Raw genomic sequence first — 21,894 nt, 5'->3', positions numbered from 1 at the left:
GTCTAACCTTTATCCTCCCATACATGAGGCCATTTTCCTACACACCATTAGCCATTAAAAATGCTTCAAAACTTACTCTGCCTGCAGCATCTGTATAATTGTATCTCATTTGCCAATACCTGTTCCTCCCAAATCCATATCCCTTTAAAAACTGTCCCAAATTTGCAACTCCCCCTTTAACTGTTTGTTCAATCTAATTCTATGGCTGGACAACACCGCGCCCCCTGTATTGATTTCCAGTCTTCTTTTAAAAATTCTTCCTAAGGGTATTACTCTGCATGCAAAATGTAGCAGCCCTAACAGTTTTTGCATCTTCCTAAGTGTTACTTTTTTCTTACCTATCACTTGTTTTATAGCTGCTATCATCTTAGCTACCCTATCCTTTGGCAATCTACATTGTTTATTCACTGAATCATTTTCTATGCCTAAAAATGACAAACTAGTACAAGGTCCCTCTGATTTCTCCTGTGCTACAGGTACCCACAGCTTTACGACAATTTTTAACAGCTTCCCTAGAATCCTATCACATTCGCATGTATCACGCTCCCCAACAACCATAAAGTCATCTAAATAATGGATTATTGACCTGCTACCTGTCGTCCTCTGTACCAACCAATGCAAAAAGGTACTGAACATCTGAAAATATGTGCACGTAATTGCGCATCCCATGGGCAGACATTTATTGACCTCTAGGATAAAAAAAGTGTTGAATCATTCTAAATTTACCAACCTCTTTTTTCGGAACCCCCCCCAACAGTGACACTACCAGCCTTTCCAATGGCTTCTACTTAAGTGCCGCACGCAGTAGCAGGACTGGTGCCGTGACTGCCTGAGTGATGGTGACGACTCCGAGTACACACGGCGGGTTTATTTTTATTTTGTGGGAGACGGAGTCCTATGGTGAGAAACTTAGTAAAGCAGAATACGTTTTGCCTGTGAGCACCACTTATCTTAATTTCTACTAGAAAACCCCTCATTATCGCATATCAGTGAAATCAAAATGCTCATGAAGATTATTGTGCTTTATTTTCATTTGTATTTATTTATGAAACTCCATATCACATGGATTGGTCATGAAATGATTGGTCAGGTCGGTCACACACACACACAGACTGTGTGACACACATTAGTCAGTCACATACTACTGCATGATTTCAAATTTTCCTACAAAGTTTTGACCACATCTGCAAATATTGAAAATATACACTATACTTAAATAATACTATATGCAATTCATGTGCTCTCTTAGGGAGTATAAAAGGTGCCAATCCGAACCTAATCCCTGTGTTATTTATAACAAGGCTAAGGCTGCATTTTTTTTTAAACATACTAAAGGCCATAAAACCCCATTTGTGATGCAAAAGAAAGTGCATGCAATTTTAAACAACTTTCCAATTTACTTCTATTATCTAATTTACTTATCCTTTGTTGAAATGCCTCTTGTGAATAGCTATTTCATCAACAAACAATATCTGAAGTATGAAGCAAATTAAACAATAGAAGTAATGTTGTTTAAAACTGTATTCTCTATCTGAATCATGAAAAATGTTTTTGGGGTTTCATGTCCCTTTAAGTGTGTAATATTAGTGTCTACTACTATTAGTAGTACTACGAGGACACAGTAATACATGATTACACACTTAAAGGGACACAAAACCCAAACATTTTCTTTCTAGTAGTCTACTTGTAAAAGTAGCCCCTAAAGGAACAGCAGTTTATCCTGTATTTTTTTTCCTGCATTGATTTGAGACTGAGGCCCCCATTTATCAAAGTCTGGCGGACCTGATCCTACAGTGCGGATCAGGTCCGCCAGACCTCGCTAAATACGGAGAGCAATACGCTCTCCGTATTCAGCATTGCACCAGCAGCTCACAAGAGCTGCTGGTGCAACGCCGCCCCCTGCAGAATTGCGGCCAATCGGCCGCCAGCAGGGGGGTGTCAATCAACCCGATCATACTCGATTGGGTTGAACTGCGGCGATGTCTGTCGGCCTGCTCAGAGCAGGCAAACAGGTTATGGAGCAGCGGTCTTTGTGACTGCTGCTTCATAACTGCTGTTTCTGGCGAGTCTGAAGACTTGCCAGAAACACGGGCTGTCAAGCTCCTTTTGGAGCTTGATAGATAGGCCCCTGAGTGACTACTAATGAATGGATATTGGATAATAATGCTGATACAAAGAATTTGCAGAAGACTCTAACTGCATCAACACAATTGTAGTGTTTCTTTATTATGTTGTGGTGTCCAGACACCTATACCGTTACAATACCTACCAGTCCAGTACCTAACCAAGCCCCCCATGCCAAATGCCAAGTGTCCCCTGCAATTTGTTTTCAAATGTTGGCAAGCTGAAGTTACTAATGTAATGTACTAAATTTAAATATTCTTGTTGATTTTACATTTGCGGATTTTATATTTTGACAACTTAGTGTTTTGTTTTGTTTTTTAACACTGACAGAGTTCAACGTTGACATCATCCGTCACATATTACGTACATGTCATGCTAAAATGACAGAAGGAGACCAAAAAGAGAGATAAAACATGCACCTAGCATTTTAAAAACAAACATCTGGGCACATTTTGGATTTTATGAACATACTGGAAAGCACAAATTGGACAAGACACACACGGTTTGTAAAGCCTGTCACACAAAAATGAAATACCTAGGGAATACTACTAACTTGAGAAATCAAGTTAGCCGTTTTCACTCTGAGATGCTAACACCTGCCGCCAGTGCCAAGGAAATAACAAGCCTAGCTCAGCCAAGAATTGATGCGATGCTGTCAACTTTGCCGCCCAACTCTGAAAAAGGGAAGAGAATAACCAAAGCTGTGGCAACTTTCATAGCGAAGGACCTACGGCCTTACTCTGTTGTGGAAAACCTCGGGTTTTGCAACCTGTTGAAGATACTAGAGCCACGTTATAAGCTCCCGTCACGCAGTCACTTTACAGAAAACATTATATCTGCACTCTACCACGAAACCAAAGCTCAGGTAATTGCATCAATGAGCCAAGCCAGTCGAGTCGCAATAACGTGTGATTCATGGACTTCAGTCACGACGGAGTCTTATGTTAGAGTAACTGCACATTACGTTAGCAAGGACTGGCAGATCTTGTCGCATGTGCTGCAAACGAGAGCAGTTTAAATACTGTTTTTGTCTGCTGTGTTCAGACTTTGCCACATGAGAAAGAGTGTCCTTTTTTGAGCTAATAAAATAAAAAAAAATAAAAAAGTTCTTTTGACTGCTTGAATTTTTTTGCTGAAAACTTTAAATCATTGGCATAATTAGGGAACTAATTGTGATGCATCGTAGAATCGAATTGTTGACATGATAATCGTAATCAAATCGTGAGACCAGTGAAGATGCGCACCCCTACTGAATAGGCACCTTAAAACCAAATTCAAAACCTTCCTTTAACATCCCCCTGTCCTTGACATTATGATATCCTTCCAATACCTTCAAAATCTTAGTTACTTTCAATGGGATTCTGGCCAAACCCTGCCCCACCCCCTTGAAATCTACCTGAGCCCTGAAAGGAATTATTCTTACCCCCTTCTTTTCTTCTACAATCCAAACTGAGGTGATCACCTGTGCAGTGTTTACAAATATGTTTGTACTTACAAGATAATCCCCTGTCACAGCGCTTGTCGTTAAACGCCCAACATTCCTTCACCTCATATTTATTCCCCTTAGCAATAAAACGGATTCCTGCTCTTCTGCTAATTTAACTAAGCATGACCATGTCAATGATTTTTACCCCAAAAATCCTTTCTGCCCTTTCCACCCGTGGCCACGCTACCTCTCTTGAATTCCCCCATAGCTTGTAAAACAATACGCAATTAAATGCAAATACCGCATCAAACCTTTTATTTGCTCTGGATGAGCATCCAAAAAACATCCAGAAAACATTCAGAGTATACTGCAAACCCTTTAAACCCAGTCCACAAATGAAATCTTTTTTCCTAGCCTTAGCGCCTTCTCCCCTTGACTTAGTGGCAATTCAAACTTTGTTCAGCACTCAAGCAGGTATATAAGGTGTGCAAGCTGTCAGGGTATACACCAAATTCCCCAAACAAATATCCATGAGCAAACAATGCAGCAACACCACCAATTCTTGTTAAAGGTTTATTGAAACAAAGAAATATATATTTGGTCCAATAAACCTTTAAGAAGAATTGGTGGTGCTGCTGCATTCTTTGCTCTTGACTTAGTGGCAACAGCTTCCCTAGTAATACTAAAAAAGTCAAGGAACTTTCCTTTCTGAGCTTTCTGCACTATTTTCCCTTTTAAATGTGAAGAGAGTGGTACCGATTAACTCTATAACATTATCCCCCTCACTTTCCTCTGAATCAGAGGCGTTTTGACCCCCACTGTGCCCCTACTTTTTTCATATTTGGGCCTTTAACAACATCAGAGTCAAACCTGCAACTAGAACTATCGGATGAGATAACGATACTACATTTCTTACCTTTCTTATGTACTCCCGCTCCACAAATTGAAAGTTCCACCCTAGGCCTCACTTTGCTCGGACCGGGTTGTTTCTGCTGGCTCTCTGTTCCTTGATCTCGTTGCTCCTCTGTTGACTGCTCCCTCCGCCCTTCTCCATCCGTGATTCCGAATGAAACCTCCTTTCCAGCCTGTGGATAATATATGTTACTCATACTCATATGGTTACCAGCATTTAACGGCACATTATTAGATGAATCATTAACTCTCATATTTAAGTGCCCGTCGCTGACCTTTAAAAATGTAGCATTCCTTTGAGTGTTTGTTATTTGGACAAAGGACTGCTGGTGTATATTATTGGCCCCATGAACATATCCCCTACCTGCACTATCTCTGTGGCAATGCCTACCCTGATGCCCTGAAAAAATATTTGGGATAGCAGAATTCCTATCTGAGCCATAACGAGACAATATCACCTCACCCACAACATAGATTTTTATCATTATAGGGCGGGGCATCGTGATCAACTATCGCATAGGGACCTACAATCTGAGGGCCCCTTCTGGTTCCCCTGTCCCTATCCTAGCTCGACCGCTCATCTGACAAACCCCCGTCTACCACATAGGTACGGATTTGATACTCTTTATAGGAACTCCCTTCCGCCCAGCCTAAGCAAACCCCCGGAGGAATGGATGCCCTCCTTGATCACATACGGACCCAACGCTGATCTATGTGAAGCTGACCGCGCCTCCCCACAAGAGGGCTGGGGCTGTTCCAGGATCGGCCAAACAAAACAATAATGGAGATGAGGGCACCAAAAAAACACATACAAGCTCTGGCCCTACAGAAAAAACCTGCTCAGCAGAATTAAAAGCCGATGACACAGGGCCGCCCTGACCTGGGGGAATATCCGGTGAAGACAAGTCCTGCTCAGAAACAACTCAGTGGATAGAAGGGGGAGCTGTGGATTAGACAGAGTTAGATCCGGAAGACCCAGCATAAGAATGCGGACTAAAGGAAGATAAAGGGGGGGGGGGGCAGAAAGGGGGTGAAAGGGCCCAACACTTACCTCTGTGACAGCCTGCACAGCACTCCCTAGCCTTTCAGGAAAGACAGTTCCCTTTGACTCCATGCCTCTAACTCCTACAGTTTTCCTTTTTCTCTTCTTGGCCTTCTTCTCCTCTCGCACTGTGCTGCCCGTCCACAAATTCTCGCCGTCCAGATACTTCTTAGGGATTCTTCTGCTTCTAGTAGCCATCCTGAAGTAAGTGTCCACTGGTTCAGCTGAAAGACCTATAAGCAAAAAAGGACAAAATTATTTTCTGAACAATATCTGTGTGCAGCCTGTTGCCCTGTTTCCCACAGCCATGTCGCACACATACACTCATCTGTGCCGTGTCCCTCAGACATATCACACACGTACACTCACCTGTGCCCTGTAACCCTCAGACATGTCACACACATACAATCACCTGTACCTATATTGTCACATATTTCATGCTCTGCAGCTTCTGGCATATTTCTTAGCCACTTATCTTCTGTTTGTTCCATGTTCAATGAAATCTTAGTATCATTTTCAATTAAACTAATAATAAAAAAAACACAATCTAAAGAATCACTATTTACAGGGGCAATGGTATCTTTTAAAAACTTAAGATGAAAATAAAATGTAAACAAGAATTGTGTAATTTAATTGAACAAAACCTGTGTGTAGATCACTAGCAGTCACATCTGGAAGAAATTCAATGTAGTGACAACATATCAGTAAGCACAGCATGTGCCATGTAGTAAAGCAAGTTAGCTGGGATTTAGTGACTTTTGCAAATACACCCACTGTAGCCAATCAGAATTTCTATGTTTTGTGTATTACAGTTTGTTTTTTTTGTTTAGTTTTTTTGTAATCAGCTATATTGAAAAAGTAAAGTTGTACAAAACACAGCTATAAGTGCACAATATGTCTTATCACATTTGACATGGTCATTGTTAAGTACATGGAAGTAATGTTTAAACTATAAAAATTATAACCAAAATATAACTACTTAACTGGTCAATTTCAAGAAAAGCATATTTCATAAAGAGAGTAAGATATGAGGGAAGTGCCTTTTCTATAGGATACCCAAACGCTTTTCTGGATCTAAAAAATAAGGGGGTGATAGGGCAAGAGAGAGTCTGGAAATTATTAGTAGTGGTGAGAAGGTGTTAAGAAATGGGAGGAGGAGAGATGGTGTGGGGGTCCCCATGTATGTTATAGAGAATGTCTAGTCTAGGTAAGTCTCTATTTGCAATCAAATGTGGGGGTTCTAGTTTTGTGCAGAACCTCCTAATTGAGTTTGGCTCTGATTTGTATACTAGATTCCTAATAAAACTAAATATTGTGATCTATGTTCAAATTGCCTTTTTAAAAATCCATATTTCTCTAATTTTGCTACACAGGTTTTTGTTTGCGTTTTTAAAATATAATCCATTCTAATTGTTTTTATTAAAACCTTGCATATTCTTTACAAATGCACTCAAATCACAGTACCACCCCTTATACCTGACATTAGGACAATACAGCATTAGTATTAAAAAAAAAACCTGTACCTGACATGGGGACAATACAGCAGTAGTTTTCCAACAACCTCTATACCTGACATGGGGACAATACATCACTTGTATTCCAACAGCCCCTATACCCGATATGGAGACAATACAGCACTTGTATTCCAACAGCCATTATTCCTGACATGGAAACAAAACAGAAATATTAAACCAACAGCCCCTACACCTGACATATGGAGAATCCAGCACTAGTACTTTAACAGCCCCTATACTTGATGGGGACAGTATATCACTAGTATTAAAACAGACCCTATAGGTGACATGGGGGCAATATAGCACTATTGTTCCAACAGTCCTAATACTTGACATTAGCCCAATACAGCACTATTATTCCAACAGCCCCTATACCTGACTTGAGGACAAACCAGCACTAGTATTCCAAACAGCCCTAATACCTGACATGAGGACAATACTGCACTAGTATTCCAACAACCCCTATACCTGACATGGGGACAAAACAGCATTAGTATTCTAACAACCCCTATAACGGACATGATGACAATACTGCACTAGTATTTCAACAGCCCCTATACCTGACATGGGTACAATACAGCATTATTATTTCAACAGACCCAATACCTAACATGGGGACAATCCAGCACTAATATTCCAACCAGCCCCTTGACTGACATGGGGACAAAACAGCATTAGTATTCTAACAACCCCTATACCGGACATGAGGACAATACTGCACTAGTATTTCAACAGCCCCTATACCTGACATGGGTACAATACAGCACTATTATTCCAACAGCCCGTATATCTGACTTGGGGACAAAGCAGCACTAGTATTCCAAACAGCCCTAATACCTGACATGAGGACAATACTGCACTAGTATTCCAACAACCCCGATACCGGACATGAGGACAATACTGCACTAGTATTTCAACAGCCCCTATACCTGACATGGGTACAATACAGCATTAGTATTTCAACAGACCCAATACCTGACATGGGGACAATCCAGCACTAATATTCCAACCAGCCCCTTGACTGAAATGGGGACAATACAGTAGTAGTATTCCAACAGCACCCAATGTTCTCCCCAGACCTTTTTAGCGGGTGCACCCCCCGGATGATTTTACTGACCACAAGGCTAAAATTTCATGATTCAGATAGAGTATGCAATTTTAAGAGATTTTCCAGTTTACTTCTTTTAACACATTTTGCATAATCTTTTTATATACACACTTTCCGACTCCTACTGAGGATGCACACAAGTTCATAGGGTATATGTATTTTTAGTCTGTGATTGGCTGATGGCTGTCACATGATACAGGGGGCAGGCAAATGGGGAAAAAATACATTTGTTAGAAAAAAAATCTACTGGTTAATGCACTTGTTAATTATATAATCCTACTGTATTTAGTGGTCCTTTAAAGGGATACTAAACCCACATGTTTTCTTTCATCATTCAGATAGAGCATGCAATTTTAATCAACTTTCTAATTTTCTCCTATTATCAAATTTTCTTTGTTCTCGTGCTATCTTTATTTGAAAAAGCAGAAATGTAAGGTTAGGAGCAGGCCCATTTTTGGTTAAGCAAGAGAATGAAGATAATAGGAGCAAATTAGAAAGTTGCAAAAAGTGCATGCTCTATCTGAATCATGAAAGAAAACATTTGGGTTTAGTATCCATTTAAGCTAAAATTAGCTAATATTAAACATACTAAATTTTTATTGCACAAATTATCATTAAAGGGACAGTATACTATAAAATTGTTTTCCCTTGATGTGTATCCAATTACTTTTTTACCAGCTGCAGAGTATAAAATGTATGAGATTTGCATTTTTTAAGGTTTATTTGTGTATATGAATTAGCTGATTTTGTGTTTTGAAGCCACAACCTAATAAAATGGGTTGAGCTTGAAGGTATAAGCAGATCTCATTACTTCATCACATTGTGTTCATATACCTGCTTCTTTATCTTAAATCTGTCCATAAACCAACCACTGATACTTAGAGAGAACAATAGAAAATTAACATGTTATTACCTTCTATCTTCTATAACCCACTGGGAGTTTAATTTCTTCTACTGGCTGTGTTTACACAGCTTGGCCTTGAGGCCAAAAACTTTCAGGATGGGTGGGGATACCAAAGTCTAAATCAACTATTTCAAATGCCAATATAAGGGTAATGGAAATACTTGTAAACAATTTTATACACTCTAGAAGGTAAAGTTGATCATTGGGAACAAATTAAAGGGGAGACAATTTTTTTAGTAAACTGTCCCTTTAAATATATGTATGTTAAATTATGCAATTAATTTGTGTTTTGAATACCAGAAAATTATATAACATTAGAAAATATTACACTAGCCCCACCTGGCTACTTCATAATGCCACCTGCTGGCAATTTTTTTTGTGTGGAGAAAACTGAGCACCTATACCTGACATGGGGATAATATAGCACTAGTATTCTATCAGCCCCTATACCTGACATGAGGACAATAAAGCAACTAGTATTGCAACAGCTTCTATACCCGACATGACATTACAGCAGTATCCAAACAGCCTCTATACTTAACATGAGGATAATACAGCACTAGTATTCCAACAGTCACTAAACTTGATATAAGGACAATACAAAGGTGACCTTTGTTTGAGGAATCAAGAAACTCTTTTGTAAATTAATCCCCCAACCATGCCTTTCAAGAAACGACACTAGTTGATTTGTGTGAGATTCTGCTAAATGAAAAGACTGAGCTAGTACCAAGATATCATCCAAATAAGGAAACACTGCAATACCCTGCTCTCTGATTACAGAAAGAAGGGCACGAGAACCTTTGAAAAGATTCTTGGAGCTGTTGCTAGGCCAAATGGAAGAGCGACAAACTGGTAATGCTTGTCTAGAAAAGAGAATCTCATTAACCGATAATGGTCTGGATGAATTGGAACATGAAGATAAGCATCCTGTAAGTCTATTGTGGACATAAAATGCCCATGCTGAACAAAAGGCAGAGTAGTCTTTAAAGTCACCATCTTGAAAGTTGGGACTCTTACAAAACGATTTAAAAGTTTCAGATCCAAAACTGGTCTGAAAGAATTCTCTTTCTTTGGGACAATGAATTGATTTGAATAAAACCCCAAACCCTGTTCCTGTAGAGGAACCAGAACAATCACCCCTGAAAGCTTTAGATCTGAACCACATTTCAGAAAAGCCTGAGCTTTCCAACAGTCCCTAAACTTGATATAAGGACAATACAGCACAAAAATTCCAACAACCCCGTTACCTGACATTGGGACAATAAAGCACTAGTATTCCAAAAGCCCCTATACCTGACACGGGGACAATAGAGCACTAATATTTCAACAGCCCATATACCTATTATGGGTACATAACAGCACTAGTATTCCAACAGTCCTAATACCTGACATAGGGACAATACAGCACTAGTATTTCAACCGCCCCTATACCTGACAAAGGAACAATACAGCACCAGTATTCCAACAACCCCTGTAAAAATGCACAGACAAGCTACATAAGCTTCTACACACACACCCATAGAATCAAATCCTGATTACTTTATACAAACATATACAATATTACAGAGTAGTCCATTGTCTTTCTTACTAAATGTGAACAGCTGATAAAAAAATGCATTTCGACTGGGTACACTATTGCACACTTAATTCAATTTCTATGGTAATCATTGCTGCCACTTCTCATCTGGGCGATTATCACTAATATTGCCTTTTTGCAGATGTGTATTTTGCTTTCTGCATCTGCTTGGTTGATGCTGTATTTAATGCTGTGGTAACTTTACTTTAACTCACAATATACAGACAGGACATAAAGATGGGCAAATTTAAAATAACATAGCGCTGTGGGATTTATTTTATGCTCCTACAAAGTGTATTCGCAGCTGATCATAAGACAATAGTAATGATTATACTATGGTAGATATAAATGTCAGCAGGCAGGCAAGAGGGGTATACGGAACACTGTCAAACTACTGGTCAGTGCAACTTAATTCTGAAAAAAAAAACCTGCTTCCCAAATTATGGGTTGGCAGGGGTTAATCAATTTGTACCTTAAGTATAAATGGGCTTCCTCTGCTATACCTAACTAGTTTATGATTAAGCGCCACTAGGGCACGCAAAACACGTAAGACTTGCCCTGTGTGTTTGTACTCACTCCGAGGATACTCCATTTTTTTTATTTGTTTCAATAAACAGAATAAAAAAAAAAAAAACTTTTTCTCTAACAAGTAGTGCCTGCTCCTCCGTGTGCTCCCCTATAAATGTCAGCAGCTGTATTGGTATTATTATATGATATGGGCTGATATAACTGAACACTAGAAATGTGACAACAGTTGGTGAGTATAAGGCTATATTGCACTGTGACACTCAGTGTCTGATTGAGGTGACACCCTGACCAGTGATATAATGTACAGTACTTTCACACTACAAAAGCCAGGCAACACCTCAAACAGAAGACATGTCACACACTTGCACCTATCTGCACTGCCGCTGTAACACATTTCCTGCATTGGAGCATCCAGCTGACAAGTTACACTCAGATCTTCTGTTTTCACAACTATGCCAGTATTAAAGGGACAGTAAACTAGGGGGGGGCGTGTCTGAACTGTGACCTGAAATGGTCACATATTCCTAGACTCCAGGCGAATCTCCACTAATCCGTCAGTTAAAGGAGTTCAATTACAAAATAGTCGAATATATCCACTGCAACATCATTGCATATAGCCGTGCCAAACATATCTTGTAATGGGCTGTATTAGTGAATCTGGAGCTTGGCATCAGACGTTAAGGGCCTGGCAGGACACAGCAGGCAACCATACCCCCCTCAGCAGGCCGAGGTATTTTGCCTCAACTGAGCACACTGATCTACCACTGTGAGCAATAACAACAACAACTTGGACGATACACGAAGAGGGCTGATTAAAGAAAGAGGACAACGAACACTTTTTCAGCAAAACACAATAGACATAATAATAGAAGCAGGACCATGTGGCGTCACCAGTATGCACTGGCTAAAGCTAGAAGCATTATTACAGCATCTAATGGATTGTGCTCCGATAGATTATTTAATGACCCGCTGCACAATTGAGACTGCAAAGAAAAGAACAACGCATGAAACACCAGAGAGAGTTTCTCCTGTTCCAGATAAATCGGCAAAAGGGGCCTAGACACACCAAGATCACTTTACCTATGGAGCACAGACAGCTATGCAGTTCAAAATTGCTTGAGTCATCAAACAACCCGCCAAGAGAGGCCATAGCAGACACAGATTCTCTAACACCAAAGACATCAATACACGACCTTCCTGCAACACAGAACGGTCCTTTAAAGAAGAGAGGATCTCTGCCACATACCGCATCTATAAAGGGGTTGGTGGTGGACCCCCAGAAGACAGTTTTTGCAAGACAGAGACCGTTCAACTGCATCAGCAACTTTGACAGAGGCAAGACAGGCTATCCAATCTGGGGAACATACCCATAACCTGTATGGTAAAATACGAAATGAGGCCATCTTTAGAGGTAAATAATATACAATCCCCTATGCATCCAATATGCGACGGAGCATATTTGCCTCGAGAGTCTAAAGTTAAAATACAAGTCCGTTCATTCCTTCAACCAAAGTCCTGGGGATGAAGGACTGATCCCAAAATGACGACAATATAACCTGTAATCTAGAAAGATTAGTATAGATATTTCATTAATACGTAATGCAGATTGTTAGTTTTGAATAGTATTATCCAATTTGTTTCCTCTTATACAATTGTTAGTTTAATGTTTGCATTTACAATGCTGTATTTAAGCCTTAAACCTTGTATTAAGATGTTTGATAACTCATTGATAAGAATAAATTACTTGGTCTAAGAGTGACCTATTAATTTATTGAAAAGGGAAAAATTGTAAACATTTTTGATCAAGTATGATGTAAATATTTTATGATTTGCTTATCTTTTATTTTGTATGATGTATATACTCTTTGTCCTCAATAAAAATAAAAAAATAAAAAATAAAAAAAGGGACAGTATACTTAAAAAATAATGTGATATAATTCTGCAGAATTATATAACATTATCTTAAAGGGACATTAAACACTAAATACATGCTAGATAGAATGATGCATTCAAAGAAAAGATTAGTCCATGACTAACATGTAGATGTGTTTTTTAAAGTTTCATTAGTTGTTTAAAAAGTGACAAAATAAGTGTAAAGTTTTAGGCCTAGATTTGGAGTTCGGCGGTAGCCGTCAAAACCAGCGTTAGAGGCTCCTAACGCTGGTTTTGGCCGCCCGCTGGTATTTGGAGTCAGTGATTAAAGGGTCTAACGCTCACTTTACAGCCGCGACTTTTCCATACCGCAGATCCCCCTACGCCATTTGCGTAGCCTATCTTTTCAATGGGATCTTTCTAACGCCGGTATTTAGAGTCGTTTCTGAAGTGAGCGTTAGAGCTCTAACGACAAAATTCCAGCCGCCTGAAAATAGCAGGAGTTAAGAGCTTTCTGGCTAACGCCGGTTCATAAAGCTCTTAACTACTGTACCCTAAAGTACACTAACACCCATAAACTACCTATGTACCTCTAAACCGAGCTCCCCCCACATCGCCGCCACTCGATTCAAATTTTTAACCCCTAATCTGCCGACCGCCACCTACGTTATACTTATGTACCCCTAATCTGCTGCCCCTAACCCCGCCGACCCCTATATTATATTTATTAACCCCTAATCTGCCCCCCACAACATCGCCGCCAGCTACTTAAAATAATTAACCCCTAATCTTCCGACCGCAAAGCGCCGCCACCTACGTTATCCCTATGTACCCCTAATCTGCTACCCCTAACACCGCCGACCCCTATATTATATTTATTAACCCCTAATCTGCCCCCCTCAACGTCGCCGACACCTGCCTACACTTATTAACCCCTAATCTGCCGAGCGGACCTGAGCGCTACTATAATAAAGTTATTAACCCCTAACCCGCCTCACTAACCCTATCATAAATAGTATTAACCCCTAATCTGCCCTCCCTAACATCGCCGACACCTAACTTCAATTATTAACCCCTAATCTGCCGAGCGGAGCTCACCGCTATTCTAATAAATTGATTAACCCCTAAAGCTAAGTCTAACCCTAACACTAACACCCCCCTAACTTAAATATAATTTACATCTAACGAAATTAATTAACTCTTATTAAATAAATGATTCCTATTTAAAGCTAAATACTTACCTGTAAAATAAATCCTAATATAGCTACAATATAAATTATAATTATATTATAGCTATTTTAGGATTAATATTTATTTTACAGGCAACTTGGTATTTATTTTAACTAGGTACAATAGCTATTAAATAGTTAAGAACTATTTAATAGTTACCTAGTTAAAATAATAACAAATTTACCTGTAAAATAAATCCTAACCTAAGATATAATTAAACCTAACACTACCCTATCAATAAAATAATTAAATAAACTACCTACAATTACCTACAATTAACCTAACACTACACTATCAATAAATTAATTAAACACAATTCCTACAAATAAATACAATTAAATAAACTAAAGTACAAAAAATAAAAAAGAACTAAGTTACAAAAAATAATAAAATATTTACAAACATAAGAAAAATATTACAACAATTTTAAACTAATTACACCTACTCTAAGCCCCCTAATAAAATAACAAAGCCCCCCAAAATTAAAAATTCCCTACCCTATTCTAAATTAAAAAAGTTACAAGCTCTTTTACCTTACCAGCCCTGAACAGGGCCCTTTGCGGGGCATGCCCAAGGATTTCAGCTCTTTTGCCTGTAAAAAAAAACATACCATACCCCCCCCAACATTACAACCCACCACCCACATACCCCTAATCTAACCCAAACCCCCCTTAAATAAACCTAACACTAAGCCCCTGAAGATCTTCCTACCTTGTTTTCACCATACCAGGTTCACCGATCCGTCCTGGCTCCAACATCTTCATCCAACCCAAGCGGGGGTTGGCGATCCATCATCCGGTGCTGAAGAGGTCCAGAAGAGGCTCCAAAGTCTTCCTCCTATCCGGCAAGAAGAGGACATCCGGACCGGCAAACAACTTCTCCAAGCGGCATCTTCAATCTTCTTCCATCCGGTGCGGAGCGGGTCCATCTTGAAGCAGGCGACGCGGATCCATCCTCTTCTTCCGTTGTCTCCCGACGAATGGCGGTTCCTTTAAGGGACGTCATCCAAGATGGCGTCCCTCGAATTCCGATTGGCTGACAGGATTCTATCAGCCAATCGGAATTAAGGTAGGAATTTTCTGATTGGCTGATGGAATCAGCCAATCAGAATCAAGTTCAATCCGATTGGCTGATCCAATCAGCCAATCAGATTGAGCTCGCATTCTATTGGCTGATCGGAACAGCCAATAGAATGCGAGCTCAATCTGATTGGATCAGCCAATCGGATTGAACTTGATTCTGATTGGCTGATTCCATCAGCCAATCAGAAAATTCCTACCTTAATTCCGATTGGCTGATAGAATCCTATCAGCCAATCGGAATTCGAGGGACGCCATCTTGGATGACGTCCCTTAAAGGAACCGTCATTCGTCGGGAGACAACGGAAGAAGAGGATGGATCCGCGTCGCCTGCTTCAAGATGGACCCGCTCCGCACCGGATGGAAGAAGATTGAAGATGCCGCTTGGAGAAGTTGTTTGCCGGTCCGGATGTCCTCTTCTTGCCGGATAGGAGGAAGACTTTGGAGCCTCTTCTGGACCTCTTCAGCACCGGATGATGGATCGCCAACCCCCGCTTGGGTTGGATGAAGATGTTGGAGCCAGGACGGATCGGTGAACCTGGTATGGTGAAGACAAGGTAGGAAGATCTTCAGGGGCTTAGTGTTAGGTTTATTTAAGGGGGGTTTGGGTTAGATTAGGGGTATGTGGGTGGTGGGTTGTGTTACAGAAGCATTAGTTATTTTGTTGTGAAGAGCTTATTTCCCAGCAGCAATGCCTGAACCAGCCAAGCCAGCGCCTAAGAAGGGCTCCAAGAAAACCGTAACAAGTATCATTTCATAAAGAGTTAACTTTTTTTTTCAGCTTTTAGAAACTATTGTCTAATCACCTCTGGAGCCAGACTGCTAATTGATAAGATGAACTTGTAAACTTGTTATCTTAAGTACTGTAATCCTATTGTGGCCTGTCAAAGGACAGTGCTCTCTATCTAAATGTGTGATGGGGGATTTTGTGCTTCCCCCCCTCTCCCCCTGGGAGTGCCCTGTGTGCATGTAACCTTAATAAAAAGCAGGCTGGGCATCCCAGTCCTGAGTTCTTGTTTGACCCTCAATCGCAGCGTTGACTCGTTTTTGTGGGCAGAAGGGTATCCTAGCTGTACTGCAGCTAAGGGAGATTATTCTATATTTGCGAGACTCATATAGAATACTATGGAAAGCAGCTTCTCCCCTCTTTAGCAATAGGGATCCAGGCTACTAAGCGGTCCATCTCTCAGCGAGACTAAGGGTAACCGTAACATTTGGCGGCAGCGGCGGGATTTTCCTGGATTTCCTAGGAGAGGTACAGAACGGATGGAGAGCGCTTACGAAAAATTGAAGCGTACAACCCTAAAGGATTTACTTGAAAGCAGAGGGGGGTACGCCAGCAACCGGCCGAGGAGAGAGCTGATCGCAGAATTGACCGAACTGGATCAGAGCTTCACAATGGCGGAAACACCGACCACGATTAGTGACGAAAAAACCAGGATTGTTCGGGAAAGGCTCTCATTATACGGGCCGAACCCCTCCATGGAATTGGTACAGCAGTTGATGGCGGAGGCGGACGAGGATATACGAGAGACTCGAGCCCACGAACTCAACCTAGCGAACGCACACCGCAATGCTGAAGCCCCGCAGGTAATCATCCCTGTCGAAAATGCTGGGAGGCCCAAGATACCCTATGCGGCATTTCGACCCTTCCTAGAGAGCGAGACAGGGATTGATGAATATTTGGCGGACTTCGAAAGGCAATGTGCCCTGCACCAGACTCCCAACAGAGAGTGGCCCACGATATTGTCTGGGAAACTATCCGGGCGAGCCCTGGAAGCCTTTCGTACTCTGGGTGCTGAGGAAGTGACACAGTATGAGCTAGTTAAGGAGACACTGTTGCGACGGTACGCTGTAACTCCGGACACGTATCGCCGACAGTTTCGGGGCACGAAAAAGAAGCCTAACGATACCCATATGGAATGGGCGCACCGAATGCGGAGAGCGGCAAATCACTGGCTGAGCGGAAGTAAAGCGGTGACTGGTGAGGAAATTTTACAATTGTTTCTCTTAGAACATTTTTATAATGGCATGGAACAGCAAGGGAAGGAATGGCTGCGAGACAGGCGGCCTTCTACCTTAGAAGAAGCAGCCAAATTGGCCGATGAACATTATGACTCCCGTCTTCACGAACCCATGAACTACCGAGCTCCAGCACGGGTCGAACCCAGAGAGGTTTACCGTGCACCCCCTCGTGCTGAATTCCGAGCCCCGGTGCCCACAGGGCCCGTCCGACACTCAGGACCACACAATAACAGCTCTGAGCGTCCCAGACCGACTTGCCACCGATGCAAGCAACCAGGGCATTTCATGGCTAGCTGCCCCCTTAATACGCACCAGACACCCAGGAATTACAATTACCCCTCTGGGTCCTATCGTCCGGCCCGGGCCCTCTGTGTTAACCAAGAGGCCCCTATGGAGGGATATGTGGGGCCGCTTCACGAGGTGGACCCTGTATATGCTGCCTCAGATAACCGCCAGCACCATCGGCAGAAGGTATGGCTCGAGGGGCGATCTACAGAGGGATTGAGAGACACAGGGGCTACTATCACGCTGGTACAGAGTCATTTGGTGCCAGAGCACAAGCGATCCGGACAGACTGTGGCCGTTAGAGTGGCGGGGGGGGATGTGTACAAAATTCCAACAGCTCAAGTGCATCTTGATTGGGGAGCGGGAAAGGGGGCTGTGAACGTGGGCATAATGGATAATTTACCTGCCGAAGTACTACTGGGCAACGATTTGGGCCCCATGACTTCTGCCTATGCTCCAGTATGCAACAACGAGGCGGACCCAGTGACTACACGGGCCCAAGCCCGGATGGAGCGAGAGCTCTCACCAGTGCGGGAGACACAGGTAAGACCTACCCCGACCTTGCCTGACATGTTAGGCCCCATACCCTGGGACACCCCAGATGCTTTCGAGACAGAGTCTAAGACTGACCCGACTTTACAAAAGTACCGGGAACGAGCAGAGACCGGAGGGGGCGGGGCAGATAACGAAACATTCTTATGGGAAAAAGGGAAAATATACCGCTGGACAGAGAAAAGGGGACAGCGTAGGCGACAGCTGGTAGTGCCCCACAAATACCGTCAAGAAATCCTCAAGATAGGCCATGACATCCCCTTAGCAGGCCACCTAGCCGTAACCCGTACCCTACACCGCATTACTCACACGTTCTTTTGGCCAGGGGTGCACGCTGACGTTAGAACTTACTGTAACACCTGCGATGTGTGTCAACGAGTAGGAAGGAGAGGCGATCACCCTAAAGCCCATCTAGTAAATATGCCCATTGTAGAGGAACCCTTCAGCCGGGTTGCTATTGACCTAGTGGGACCACTGGCTACCCCTAGTCCCTCCGGTAAGCGCTACATTCTTACCGTAGTGGACTACGCTACCAGGTACCCAGAGGCTGTCGCCCTATCCAACATACAAGCGGATACGGTAGCGAATGCACTAGTACAGGTGTTCTCCCGGGTAGGATTTCCAAAAGAAATCCTATCCGACCGAGGCACCCAATTTACGGCTGAATTGACCCAACAACTCTGGCAGGTTTGCAAAATTAAGTCCCTCCTGAGCTCCCCATACCACCCCCAGACGAACGGGCTGTGTGAGAGGTTCAATGGGACCCTCAAGCAAATGCTCAAGACGTTCACTCAGGAATACCGAGACTGGGAACGCTTCCTGCCGCACCTCCTATTTGCTTATCGGGAGGTGCCCCAGGAAACGACAGGGTTCTCTCCCTTCGAGTTGCTCTACGGAAGAAAGGTACGGGGACCCCTAAACCTGATCCGGGAGCACTGGGAGGGAGAGATGGAGGCTGACGGTGTCCCCATTGTGCCATACGTGCTGGAACTCAGGGACCGAATGGAGCAATTAGCCAAATCCGTGCGGGCTAATATCCAGTTGGCCCAGAGAAGACAGAAAGTATGGTACGATCGGGGGGCCCGAAAGAGAATCTTCACCATAGGACAAAAGGTGTTAGTACTTAAGCCGGTGAAGACAGACAAATTGCAGGCGTCCTGGCAGGGTCCCTACCAGATCGTAGAGAAAAGGGGAGACACCACTTATGTGATAGCTAGCTGCCATGACAACAATCTTAGAAAGACATTCCATGTAAACATGCTCAAGGAATATTTTGAGCGACCAGAGAACGTGACGGCCGTATGTTGTTCCCCTCAGGAAGACCCCGACAGTCTACCCATTCCAGACCTATTAGAAAAGAGTCTCCCCACAGGTATAGTGGCTCAGGTTCAGATAGGAGACCGACTTAGCCCCACTGAAAGGGAGCAGCTCAGCCAACTCCTCCAGTCCAAACACCTCACCTTCTCCCCGAAGCCAGGGTACACTACTTTAACCACCCACCAGGTAGATACTCCGGGACAAGCTCCCTTGCGCCAGGCTCCGTACCGAATCCCCGAAGCAGTTAGGACAGGAATGAAGAAGGAGATCGATGAGATGCTCCAGCTCAGGGTAATTGAGCCCTCCGATAGTCCCTGGGCCTCCCCAGTTGTCTTGGTGCCCAAGAAAGATGGGACCACCCGGTTCTGCGTAGACTATCGGAGGCTCAATGAAAAAACCGTGACGGACGCTTACCCTATGCCCAGGGTAGACGAGCTACTCGATCGTATAGCCAGGGGAAATTACCTGACCACTATTGACCTCTGCAAAGGTTACTGGCAGATTCCCCTGGCCCCGGAGGCTATCCCCAAGTCGGCATTCGTCACCCCATTCGGCTTATATCAGTTTAGGGTAATGCCGTTTGGGATGAAGAATGCCCCAGCTACATTCCAGCGCTTGGTGGATAGGCTCCTGGATGGCTTCCAGAGTTTTGCTTGCGCCTACCTGGACGACATAGCGATCCACAGTGAGTCCTGGGAGGACCACTTAGCTCATGTAGGAATGGTTCTGGATCAGATCCGGGCTGCTGGCCTGACTCTGAAGCCAGAAAAATGCCACTTTGGGATGGCCGAGGTACAGTACCTGGGTCACCGGGTGGGGTGTGGAAAGCAGCGACCAGAGCCGGCCAAGATAGAAGCTGTCGCCAATTGGCCCACCCCCATCACTAAGACTCAGGTCCTAGCCTTCCTGGGCACGGCAGGGTACTATAGACGGTTCGTACCAGACTACAGCACACTTGCCAAACCCCTGACTGACTTGACCAAGAAGAACTTACCTCGACAGGTCCTGTGGTCTCCCCACTGTGAAATGGCTTTCCAGGCTCTCAAAAATGCTCTAATTAACGCTCCTGTCTTGGCGGCCCCAGCCCTTAACAAACGTTTTATCGTCCATACAGATGCTTCCATGTTCGGGCTGGGAGCCGTCCTCAGCCAAGTAGGCGAAGATGGAGGGGAGCATCCAGTTGCCTACATCAGCCGGAAGCTCCTGCCCCGCGAAGTCAGCTATGCAGCGGTCGAAAAGGAGTGTTTGGCTTTGGTGTGGGCATTAAAGAAATTGACTCCCTATTTATATGGTCAGGAGTTCACCCTGGTCACCGACCATAACCCGTTGGTGTGGCTGAACCGGGTCTCTGGAGATAACGGCAGGCTATTACGTTGGAGCTTATCGTTGCAACCCTTCAATTTGACCATTACTTACAGACCTGGGAAACAGAATGGCAACGCCGACGGGTTGTCCAGACAAACCGACCTCAGCCCCGCATAACCAGCGGTCTGGACAGCCTTAGTCTGCCCCGAAAAGGGGTCAGACAGTGTCTGCCAGAGTGTTCCACAGAAAGGGAGCACTGTTACAGAAGCATTAGTTATTTTGTTGTGAAGAGCTTATTTCCCAGCAGCAATGCCTGAACCAGCCAAGCCAGCGCCTAAGAAGGGCTCCAAGAAAACCGTAACAAGTATCATTTCATAAAGAGTTAACTTTTTTTTTCAGCTTTTAGAAACTATTGTCTAATCACCTCTGGAGCCAGACTGCTAATTGATAAGATGAACTTGTAAACTTGTTATCTTAAGTACTGTAATCCTATTGTGGCCTGTCAAAGGACAGTGCTCTCTATCTAAATGTGTGATGGGGGATTTTGTGCTTCCCCCCCTCTCCCCCTGGGAGTGCCCTGTGTGCATGTAACCTTAATAAAAAGCAGGCTGGGCATCCCAGTCCTGAGTTCTTGTTTGACCCTCAATCGCAGCGTTGACTCGTTTTTGTGGGCAGAAGGGTATCCTAGCTGTACTGCAGCTAAGGGAGATTATTCTATATTTGCGAGACTCATATAGAATACTATGGAAAGCAGCTTCTCCCCTCTTTAGCAATAGGGATCCAGGCTACTAAGCGGTCCATCTCTCAGCGAGACTAAGGGTAACCGTAACAGGTTGTAATGTTGGGGGGGGGGTATTGTATTTATTCTTTTACAGGCAAAAGAGCTGAAATCCTTGGGGCATGCCCCGCAAAGGGCCCTGTTCAGGGCTGGTAAGGTAAAAGAGCTTGTAACTTTTTTAATTTAGAATAGGGTAGGGAATTTTTTATTTTGGGGGGCTTTGTTATTTTATTAGGGGGCTTAGAGTAGGTGTAATTAGTTTAAAATTGTTGTAATATTTTTCTTATGTTTGTAAATATTTTATTATTTTTTGTAAC

The 21,894-nt window shown here is 43.1% G+C and overlaps 1 protein-coding gene across 3 annotated transcripts in view; it reads right to left on the bottom strand.

The window, feature by feature from the left end:
- Window positions 1-21,894, bottom strand: part of LOC128657072 (gastrula zinc finger protein XlCGF57.1-like) — a 73,234-nt gene that overhangs the window by 36,880 nt on the left and 14,460 nt on the right. For all 3 annotated transcript variants that reach the window (XM_053711301.1, XM_053711302.1, XM_053711300.1), the window contains exons 6-7: window positions 5,514-5,737; window positions 4,467-4,635 (exon numbers count right to left, since the gene is read on the bottom strand). In XM_053711301.1, coding sequence (XP_053567276.1) covers window positions 4,467-4,635; window positions 5,514-5,737 — 393 coding nt within the window. The remainder of the gene's footprint in view (window positions 1-4,466; window positions 4,636-5,513; window positions 5,738-21,894) is intronic.

This window comes from Bombina bombina, chromosome 4 (assembly GCF_027579735.1).
Source record: "Bombina bombina isolate aBomBom1 chromosome 4, aBomBom1.pri, whole genome shotgun sequence".
Lineage (NCBI taxonomy): Eukaryota > Metazoa > Chordata > Amphibia > Anura > Bombinatoridae > Bombina > Bombina bombina.
Note: the sequence above shows the minus strand (reverse complement) of the source record. Positions and strands in the feature narration are given on the sequence as shown.